The sequence below is a fragment of the Fukomys damarensis genome, unplaced genomic scaffold (genome assembly GCF_012274545.1).
Source record: "Fukomys damarensis isolate Sample0158 unplaced genomic scaffold, DMR_v1.0_HiC HiC_scaffold_26, whole genome shotgun sequence".
Classification (NCBI taxonomy): Eukaryota; Metazoa; Chordata; class Mammalia; order Rodentia; family Bathyergidae; genus Fukomys; species Fukomys damarensis.
Window position 1 is genome coordinate 8221620 of NW_022900938.1, and position 10916 is coordinate 8232535.

Sequence of the window (10916 nt, forward strand, 5' to 3'; positions counted from 1 at the left end):
GTTGGTAAATGGGAAAAGGTAAAGGGAGTTTGTTTTATATAGCTCACCTGCTTAACGTCACGAGGCCAGAGTCCACTGCAAACATTGGCAATGAGACAGGCTCACTGCTGGATGAGATCCCCAGTCTGGCAGAGCCACCCCGGCCTGTGTCCTCACCTGCCAGTGTCTTCCTCTCTGTGACTGCTAGTTTTCTACTCTTTATTCTGGCCCTGGCATCCTACCCTGTTTTAGTAGGCATGTTTTACTCAGGTCTGTTAAAATACTCAGTCTTTCTCTGGCCTAAGAATCAAATCATCTTTATAAGGAAACTTTAGTGGTTTTACTATGAACTTCAGGTGTGATACCTTCATAGGTCACCAGCAATTTGGGATGGGCAGATTTAACAGGATCTGTCTTGGAAGACATGTGCAGTGAGATAGCTTCTTTTATTATTTAAAGAATTTGGAAGCAGGTTTTTTGATTTTTTTGTTTTTGTTTTTTTTTTAGGGGGGTACTGGGGCTTTAACTCTGGACCTTGTGCTTGTGAGGCAGGCGGTGGAATCACTAAGCTAAATCCCTGTTTTTTTTTTTTTTAATTAGTGATCAAAAGAAGAAGACAGTCTCAACATTTATTGCATTTGTTGATACTTTAGAGAAAAAGAAAATGGAAATTATGGAACTGTTGTTTTAATAGCCTCTCCCTCTCTGCAGGTCTTATTTGTTATGGAATTGTTACTTATTGTTTTTTTAAATCTTCTTCAACTTATGTTTTGGTTCATTTTATTTCTTAAGTCATATCTCCAGCCACTTAGTGTTACAGTACATATTGGAACCAAAAGGTTTATTGTACAGTATATTTCACATGGCAGTACAGTTTGTGTGGAATGCTTATAAGCTTAAATGCCAACAGAACACTCTCAGATCGAGGCTGTGGCTGGGGCCCTTTGCTGCACAGCTGTATCTGTGGCATTGATGCACAGGCACAGTGTCAGGTACATCATGTACAACCTGTAAAACTGACACTAAAATTACCTCCATTTCAGAGGAGGCCTGAGGCTCAGAGGCTCCAGAGCCCACATTCCCAGCCATAGCCCTACAGAGGTTCCTGGGTTGCATAAGAACTGGGGGTTGTTGGAGCTACACTGAGCAGATGGGAGCTGGGCTAGCTGGGTGCCCACCCAATCTGGCTCACGCTTTCCCATCCCAGACAGCAGTGAGTTGCAGTTCCTTCCTTAAAGCCACTGCTTGTCCCAGCAGTCTGATACTTTCTCACCTGAGAACCACTCCTTCCTCCTTACCCCTGACCCCTCTTTCTGTCCCTATCCAAGCACCATTCTCCCAACTGCCCAATGGTTTGGAGTTCTGGAGCCTGATGTTCTTAAATACACAGGAGTGGTTTGGAGCTCCACGAGTAGCCTTCGTTTTGCTCTGATGCACAAAGGCTGAAGAACTTCTTTCTGAATGAAAAACCTATTTTGGTCTCTACGGGTCATCTCCATCACAGACATATCCTCATCTTCGCACAGTGTTACGAGTCCAGCCTCTCATGCAGAAGTTGAGGAAAGCAAGGCCCAGAGGTCTCCCGCAGGTATTCTCCTCCATACCTGTGCTGTTCAGCATGGTAGCCACGAGCCCCATGTAGCTATTCAGAGTTAGAAATTAAGTCCTCAGATGCACTTGCCCATATCTCAAGGGCTGCATGGCTGTATGTGGCTCATGGTGGCCATATTGGACTGGACAAAGAATTTCCATTCTAGGAAGTTCCCCCAGACAGTGCTGTCTCCAGGGCTGCTGCCTCAGGATGCTCAGCTGTGATGCGTCTGTTTGCCTTTCCTGACTGTAGGGGCACTGAGGGTCCCTTCCTGCTTTTCTTTGCAGGGCTGCCAAGCCTGTCACTTCCAGTATGTAGAGGGTCTGGCATTGTCACCGTTAAAAAAACATCAGAAATTTGAAGGTGCTGGACCTTTTGCTATCTGTGAGTACCCAGAAATACTAAATAGAATATAACCACACACCTGTTTGAGGCATATATGGGACGGTTCAGGCCAGGGTGGTCTCAACAGTCTGCTTTACTGCAACAGAACCAGGGAATGGCTGCCCCAGTCTCCTGGGACGGAGGAAGGGGCCGGGCAGACCAGGGCTTTGGCATCAGAAGGACCTGAGCTTGTGAATTTATAACCTAGCCAGTGATGGAGAACCTCTTAGAGCTTTCAGTGATACAGCCTGCCATAGGTTCACCACCACCGACCTAAGCTGTTAGCCTCTGAATCTTCATATTTAAAATGGGGGCCGTGATGGGTACCACCTGGGCTTATAAAGCTAGGACAACCTGATCAGCACATGGCAAGCACTCACTGACCAGGTATGGTTCCCTTTGCCCAGGCTCACTGCTCAACCCCTAATTGGTGGAGAGGAACATCGAGTAAGCAGTGGTCCCGCAGCAGCACCGGAAGGGACTGGAAACCCAGAAGCGGCCTCCAGCCAACTGCTTCACGCAGCCTTGGCAGCACCGATGGGCTGGTAAACCGACACTGCTCTTCTGAGTGCCTCGGGCCTCCCAGGAGGCTGCCTATGGGGTGGGTTATAATCTGCTTGTGGTTCTGCTTACTCCATAAGAACAGTTTAATAATTACCAGCCAGCCTCTTCAGATCCACACAAGGTAATTTACTATTTGTATAATCACAGGAAAAAGTAGGAAATAAGTCAGCATGGCAGTGATTATCATCCCGGGCTCTGTGATGCCCCTAAATATTTCTTAGGATCTCAAGAGGGGCTACAAAGTTCTCCAACCAAGATTTAGTCTGAATTTACTTTAATATTTCTCAAAGTGGCATGTGGCATTTTTGAGCACAGGAAAAAAAAAAGTCACAAGGTCCACAAACTCATGAAGTCTGGAAATGACTGCATTATTGGGTCAGTTCTCATAACAAACATCTCATAGCAAAGGCAAGTCGGGTTTGGTCTCATTCATTACAGAGTAAGGACTTTCACTTGTTTGGTCACATCGTTAGCGTTTAAGAAATATTTAAAAACGATATTTACTTTTATTTCAATATGTCCACTGTGCATTTCCAAAACAGCAGGCTTTTCAGTGAATTGTAAACACAAGATACAATATGGATGTTTGACTTCCCACAGTCAGCTTCGCAGAGCCACATACTGTACATTCACAGGTGAGGTTCAGCCGTCACCCACTATGTTATTTCATTAATTACACGAGCATAATAAATACATCTGATTTGAAAGGTCACTTAAAATGAGTCATGATAATTTACAGTACAGTTCAGTTCAAGTGCAAAAATAACTATTTGCTTAATTCTCTCTTTCGGTTATCTGTAGACTGTGTTTTATGGTGAAGCTAGACACCCATCCAAGCATAGGATTTCTTCTCCCGGATGCAGTATCCCAGACAGTAGTCATGGAGAAGCCTCTCAGTACAGCCGATCTCGTCTAATCAGGGCCAGAGGCTTAAGGGAGTTGCTCGTTGCTGACTCCTGGGCTCCTCCACAGCTGTTACGCACAGCACCCCTGACCCTCATTCAGCTACAGCAGCGACCCCACTTCTGAAGCCCTCCCCATGCTTCCCCTTAATCTCCCCTTCACTCTTAGCAGCAAGCTTTCATGCGATTCTCCCAGCCACCATTCTGACTGCAGCTGTAATATGCAAGCTGCATACCGGAATCTGACCTGTCCAGTGTCCAGCGGCATCTTCTCAGGAAAGAACATACTGAGATTTATTTCTTTAGTTCCCATCCTTCCCATGCCTGGTTGCCTATTTACCACCTCACAAACAAAAGTGACCCATTATGTAATTTTAAAAAATCATATGGTTCCCCCAGGCACTTAAATCTTATACTGTTCTTTGTAAATAGTACTGCTTAAGTAAAGGAACCCTTTGGAACTCAGTGATTTTTGTTTTATTCCATCTACTAAGTAGAGCCCAAATCACTATAAAATGGCAAATAGTGATTGAGGCCATTACAGTATCACCATATTCTGTAAACCCTTCTCCATCAAACCGAAGGATACTGAATTGGTTGGTTTTCTTTTAAAAAATTTTTTTTCCTCTTTTCTGGTCATTCTGAAATCCCATGTAAAACAAAAGGCATTTTTAAAGCTCACCTTAGCTTGCAGTAGTTGGTAACAGTAGTTGGTAACTTGCTGCTCAAAGAGTTGACTATTTTCATTATATACCACACATATATAAAAATTATTCGCTAGGGATACACAGGGTTTATAATGAAACTTTTAGCTTTTTCAAAGCAAAAAGCATCTACTAACTTTTATCTGCTTTTTAAATATGTTTATAATTTTTAAATGGTTCTCTTCAAGAGAAACAAAATTATAGATCTCCTCTGTTTCCTCCCAGTTTGCACAAAAGAAGCCAGTAATGAGAATAAATAACCAGAAGAGGGAAATTCACACGGAGACGAACACAAGCGTTTCTGCACTTCGTGCCACTGGGGTCCCACCTCACTGCAGCCACGCAGCCCGGCCCGGCGTCCTCACCGACCATCGCCCTTCTCTGGCGACAGAGGGTGGCCCCTTCCTGCCAGCGCATACTGGAGCTCAGGTGTGTGTGCGTCACGTTGGCGAGTTGAGAGCTGGAGAAGCGTATGCAGTGTGTTCAGGCGGGGGCTGCGCCCTCTGCCCGGGCCAAGGAGCCAGGTTCCATGCAGGCTGAGATGCGCAGGATGCCCTCAGGGTCCTCCCGCAGCAGGCGGAGCCCAAGGCTTCTCAGGGTCCCCGCTCAGGTCCCCACCGGCGTGGGCAGCGCTGGTCTGCGGTGGAGATGCTGCTGCAGCAGGGGGTGGCTGGCTGCTAGGTGGGTCAGAGCGGGGCTCATGAGGGATGTGCTGAGCTCCCTCTGCTGGGGAATTCGCCTGATTCTCACTGGTCACCTGGAAGGGACACACAGACAGACGCCCAGAGGTGAGGGACAGCAAGTTAAGTGAAGCGCTTTGCATGTTTTCAAGTCACACACAGCACACCCCGGGATCAAACTGCAGTGGCCACTTCAGGGCCCGAGTAAGAGGATAAGGAGAAAACAGCTTACCTTTCATCTCTTTTCCTATGTGCAACTGCCACAGCCGCATGAAAAACACAAACACTATAAGCAGAGGTGTCTCGTGGATAAAGGAACATCATCACCCCAATACCTGGCACTCCCAGGCAGGTCATTCCAGTATTGCTGCATGCCCCAGCCATGTCGTAAGTCACTGAAATGCAGGCCTCTTGCTAAGACCTCAGAATTCAAGAGGTGGAGACACTTGGTCTAATTAAAATAAATAAGGGATTGTTCTCATCCTAGAGAGAGCTGGGGACAGAATGTCCTGTAATTAAGAGTCCTAATGTATTTCTGATATTTCAAAATGAGCACTAAAAGAATAAGAAAAGAAGACAAATATCTACATAAAAAAGAGGAACATAAGCTAGCACTTAGGTAAATAATGGTAACTGAATACACACACACACTTGTACCTTTCTATAAAATGCTATATTGGTTTTACAAGTCAGGAAATATGATTTTTAAAAAAGGGTTTCCCTCTAAATTAGAACTCATTACTTTCCAGTAGATGAATACCCAAATAAAAAAGAAGCAGAAAAAAAGAAAAACGTTTCCATTCTTGTGAGTGATACTAAACTGTACACTTGATCTTAGCCAAAAGGCTGAGAAGTAATCTCATTCTGAAATGTAAAAAAAAAAAATCTTAAAAGAAGTTTTCACACTACATGAACGTAATAAGCACCTATGCAAACGAGGCCGAGTGTGCAAAAAACAAAACCACTGCTACTTGAGCAGCAGGCGGCCCCTTTCTCCTGCCTCACATCCCTGCCCTAAAGTAGTAAAACCTTCCCCTGCTCCTCCTCCCCCAGTGTCTAGTTCTGGACTGGGCAGGGTATTCATGTGAGTTTATTATCTTGATAAACAGAGGATCATACACATGGGCTGAAGAATCAGATTGGGTTCAAATTGTATGAAGGTTTTAAGTTAGTTTCCAAAGGCAAGATAAATTCAACCAAGGTACTTCAATAAGCTTTCTAAAAAGGAAACTACGCAAACTCTTTCCTCTTTATTTTTAGTCTTTCCTCTATTTTTTTAAGCCTGGGTTCTCTTAGCCTACCCTAAATATAGAACTAATGTGACTCATCGAGTAAAAGGGAGAGACGAATTTTAAAAGGGGGAAGTGAGTTTATTCCCTCAGCCAAACTTTCACAGGAGTCACACTTCCTTTCCCAAGTCACGATACAGTTTAGCTGTATAAACCACTAGCGTTCTCATTCCCCTAGGGACAAGAACAATCACACACTTTTATTTTTCAGGGGTAGCCACCACAAAACCATATTTCCACTCAGTCAGGTTTCCTGTCAGAGCCATACAGTGGTTCAGGTTACTATTTACTTAACTAATTGGACAGATATTTACTGCATTCCTATTTTATATCATGCTCCTGCCAGAACTCTAGGATTAGTGTGGTCCCCCAAAACAAGAACCATATATTCTCACTACAACTGGTCTCAATCAACACTGAAATTTGTAAGAAGTTAAAAGATTAAAATGGATTTATTTATGTATTTCAAGAATTACGATCCCTATTGTGAAGCCTTCCTGAGCTCATACATCACAGTCTTCCCTAGGGCACAGTTATCAACGTGCACTGAAACTCTGTGCATCTATTTTCCCCACCAGACTAAATCTTGATGGATGAAGCGTCATTAACTGAGTGTCTTCAGTGAAGATAGTGCTGTTAGCGCAGCTTGAGAGGTTACCTGTAAAGGCTGGATCTCAGAAGCCCAGTTTTCTCTTGTCAGTTGCATCATCTCTTTAATTTGGTACAGTGCGTAGACGAAGGTCACCCAGGGAGAAGAGCTGACCCCCCAAGCTGGTTTGTTCACGTCTTCCTGCTCTTCCTGGTGCTTGGTTTTCTTGGGCGGAAGTCTGGGCTCAAGGCGTGGCATGACATCTTCTGGCTGTTGCTGCACCAAGTCGATGGTTGCTATGGGAACAGGACTGGAGGGAACAGGAATCCTTTCTGCCAACATTGTCTTGTCTGGAGAGAAAATGATGTTTAAATTAATTTTTAGGGTTTTCTACATATTTAAACAAAGGTACAAAAGAAGCACATGTAATCCCAGAAATTCAGGAGGCTGGAAAGTCGGAAAAATCAGTGTGGTCTTTTTTTCTAACTCATTGGGATTAAAATTGATCTCTGCAACAAATGAGTTTTTCTTTTAACAGAAGCTTTGGAAAGATGGGTTACCCTAAGAAGATGAGCCGTGAGACATGCATTCTGCTGGTAGGTCTTTTTCACTAAAATGTTGATTTGTCTTGTTCTCGTGTACACCTTATATTTAACATAACTTCCCTTCCATATAATAATTTTAATAAAGGCCATGTGTGGCTCAGAGAAAACTTCAAATCTCAGATTTAGACTCTTCAAAAAAATAGTAAAGATATACAGAGTAATATCACTGCATATCCTTAGAACAGTGGACCCTTGAGTTACAACCAGCCTGACATATGAACAACTTGGGTCACAACCAGAATTTTTGTTTTAACTTATGACCAAAGTCTTGAATGACACCCCAAATGCCAGCCTCTTGTGCTTCCAGAAGGTCTCAGATACAGACTTAACCCTTAAAGAGTGCTGAAGGAACATGACAACATCCTTTCCTGTGTGGGGTTGAGAAATCTTGGGCAATGTCTCTAAGGCCACTGAGATCTGCCTGTGTAAGGGGAGAGTATTTGAAGGCTGTGTAGAGGAGCCCAAGCCTTCCCTGACCAACTTGAGTTACAGCCAGCCCTCAGGAACAAATTGAGTTCCTAAGTCAAAGGTCCACTGTAGTAAAACTGTGAAATGTTATATGTATTTGACTTGAGTTTGACATTCTTTTAGAATACCAGGAAATTTAAACCAGTACTTCCCTAGTACTTTATATCATAAAATAAAACAAGAAAACTCCAAGCTACTCAACCCCTAATATTTTTTCCAGCATAGTAGGTATCTTCTCTCTAAGGTGGCACACACGAGTCCTCTGGTACATCACTGAGAAAACCTAGCCAAGGTTCTGGGTTTCCATGGAGCACATGTAGAAGTCCTTGTGGTTTGAGCCATTAGAACCATCAAGAGCGAGTGGGAATATTTACCTTCCTCCTCATCTGGCACTGCCAGCCACTGGATCAGGGCAAAGAGCAGGAGGATCACCAGGCAGGCCATGCCAATTCCCCGGAAGGTTGCAGCAGCCCCTTCAAAAACAAGCAGAGCATGCTAGAGGAGTCAGTCATCTCATGTCCACCTTAGCCCTGTATTTCCAGTGAAAGAAACAGTATGAGGTTGGCAGTGTTATACAGACGCACTGACACAGCCAGAGTCAACATGCGGTCACATCTTCCTGATTCAAAGTCTCCTGATGGAATAACATGAATTTTCTTTCCTTCAGCATTACTGTCAGCAGGTTTAGGGCACCTTGCTTTAAACCAGAAGCACATGTGCTTATTCACTGGGGAGCTTGTGGCTTCTGGGCGGTTATCTGTGATTCATCTCATTAAACTGCCAAGGCATGTGCACAGTTATGGGCTGGCTCTTGTCCTCTTAAACTAGACTCGTGCTTTGCAATTATGACTACCAGGAAATCTAGAAAGGGAACACAGATACTAGAGTTTGGCTTCCGGCAATCTTCAGCAATAATTTGAGTGTTTATTAAGGTATTAGTGAATAATCGCATTTTCACCACAGAAGAAAAAGGGGAGGAGAGAAAGCCGTTCTTACCAAAGTAGTTGACTAGCACACCTCCGATCATGGCGCCACAGCCTCGCCCCAGGCCCAGGTGCAACCCCTGCAGAATGCCCTGGGCAGACGTCCGCAGCTCAGGGGGCACGGCCGCACTGAGGTACGAGATACAGGCCGCCCAGATGGCTGCGTGGGTCACCCCTGGAAAGGAAGAGCAGGAGGGAGTGCAGGGCTTGATCAAAGTCCCTTTGGTTACCCTTTTTCGAAATGTGAATTACTTATGTAACGAGGCACCTATTCTGTGTACATATTTACAACTATATATGTATAGTTATATATTTATGGTAAAATACATATAACAAAATTTACCACTGTTACCATCTTTAAACACGCAGCTCAGTGGCAGTAAGGACACTCGCAATGTTGTGCAGCCGTTATCTCCATGACTTTTTTATCCACCCAAAGACCCTGTGCCCTTTCATCCCTTCCCCCAGCCCCTCCCTAGCAAGCACTGTTACTCTCTGTCCCCAGGAACAGGCTGCTCTGGGAATCTCACATGTGAGGACTCATAGTTCACTTTGTCTCTGGCTTATTCCACTTAGCACAGAGCCTCCAAGGTCCACCTGCGCTGTGGCCTGTGCCAGAATGACCTGAGGAAGATTCCACTGTGTGTATCAAGCACGTCTGGTCATCTTTCTTCTGCTGAGGGACATCTGAGCTGTTTCCACCTTTTGACTATGGTGACTGGTGCTGCTGTGAACACTGGTATGCGGGTGTCTGTGGGACTCCCTGGTTTTAATTCTTTTAGGTGTGCAGTGAGAAGTGGAACTGCTGGGTCATACCGTCGTTGTTTAGTGCTTCGAGGGACAACAGACTGTCTCCTGCACCATTTTACATTCCTACCAGAGAGGTACCAACCCGATTTCTCCACTTCCTTTATTTTTGATTTCTTTTAAGTAACAGCAATCCTAAAGGGTGTGAAACAGTATCTCACTGTGTTTTCGATTTGCATCCCCATACTTAGTAGGGAAACCAAGCATCTTCAGGTACTTATTGGCCATTTGTGTATCTTCTTTTGAAAAAGGTCTGTTCGAGTCTTTTGTCCACTTTTGAATTAGGTTGACTTTTTTGGTATTGAATTGTAGGAGTTCTTTATAGGTCCTGAATAGTCACTGCTTAGTGGCCACCTACTTTGATATTAAGATTATTTCTATTTTCCCCACTTAAATTAACATCACAATTCACGTACCTTTTTACATACCTTAGATTATCTACATTAACCATAATTTGGTAAGTGAAGTTAATGATTCCAAGGATAAAGCAATTTTTATGCTTCTGAATATAGGGTTTGAATTTTTTTTTAAGTGTAGAGGCAAATTACCATGCCTCTTAACTATTTTATTTTATCTTCACCATTTGTTGGATGGAACAGAGAAAGGAGATAACCGGTTAAAAATCGTTATTTTAATACATGGGAACTCTTTGTTGTATCACTTAAAATCTTCACTGATTTTTAACTGTGGTTTTTAAAAGACGGTATGAAAATAGTTTTATAGATAGAAGGGATTAAGAAATCATCTGGTTTTGCCTAGACAGAGCAATGGCTCCCTCTTTAAAAAATACTTTCATTTGGAGATAAGATCATCAGAAACTCTTAACCTATGCTTTCGAAAATTAAACTAAAAGGTCAGTATCTTTTAAGATCTACTTCTGGCCAGAGAAGAATAGCAGAGGCTGCATTTACTCTTCTTTCTGAAATAACTTAAAAGTGGGACAAAGTATATAAAATAATGTTTTCCTGGACACTGGCCATCAGCAATGAAGACTGATTCCTGAGAGATGAGACAGGTGGCTGCTTACTGTCTGGAAGGTGCAGGGCATGGTAGAGACTCGCTGGTCGATTCTGTGAAGCCAAGAATCTCTGGTGCCAAGATAGCCTGAGTGCCAGGCAGAACGCCAGAGGAGAAAGCTCCGGGAGAAAACTCTAGAGACCTGCAGGGGCTTCCCCTGAAGTGTTTGGCAGTGTATTGATCGGCACAGTCAGGTGCAGAAAGTAGCTATACCCAAAGGAAGAACCACCCAAGACCATTATAGAGAAAAGTACCCAGAGCTGGGAATAGCCTCTGTTCCCACCACCCAGACTGAAAAGACTGAGTCAGAATTATAAAATAATTATTCCTAATGGTGGGCATAGTCATAAACTT

At 43.8% G+C, this 10916-nt stretch overlaps 2 protein-coding genes across 17 annotated transcripts in view; one reads left to right on the forward strand and one right to left on the reverse strand.

Moving 5' to 3' along the window:
- Positions 1-10916, forward strand: part of Nemp2 (nuclear envelope integral membrane protein 2) — a 47503-nt gene that overhangs the window by 23520 nt on the left and 13067 nt on the right. For 3 of the 12 annotated variants that reach the window (XR_004514401.1, XR_004514400.1, XR_004514402.1), the window contains exons 11-16: positions 1858-1954; positions 2362-2499; positions 3061-3153; positions 4350-4553; positions 7221-7278; positions 9315-9622. The gene's annotated coding sequence lies outside the window, so the exon portion shown is untranslated. Of the gene's footprint in view, positions 1-1857; positions 1955-2361; positions 2500-3060; positions 3154-4349; positions 4554-7220; positions 7279-9314; positions 9623-10916 lie in introns of those variants that run through there. The other 9 variants (XR_782705.2, XR_782707.2, XR_004514405.1 and 6 more) reach the window with 8 other exon arrangements.
- Positions 4547-10916, reverse strand: part of Mfsd6 (major facilitator superfamily domain containing 6) — a 59016-nt gene continuing 52646 nt past the window's right edge. For 4 of the 5 annotated variants that reach the window (XM_010636862.3, XM_010636861.3, XM_010636863.3 and 1 more), the window contains exons 4-7: positions 8752-8913; positions 8130-8228; positions 6752-7032; positions 4547-4881 (exon numbers count right to left, since the gene is read on the reverse strand). In XM_010636862.3, the coding sequence (XP_010635164.1) occupies positions 4681-4881; positions 6752-7032; positions 8130-8228; positions 8752-8913 (743 nt within the window). In that variant the 3' untranslated portion in view covers positions 4547-4680. Of the gene's footprint in view, positions 4882-5036; positions 5062-6751; positions 7033-8129; positions 8229-8751; positions 8914-10916 lie in introns of all 5 variants that reach the window. The other variant, XM_010636864.3, reaches the window with a different exon arrangement.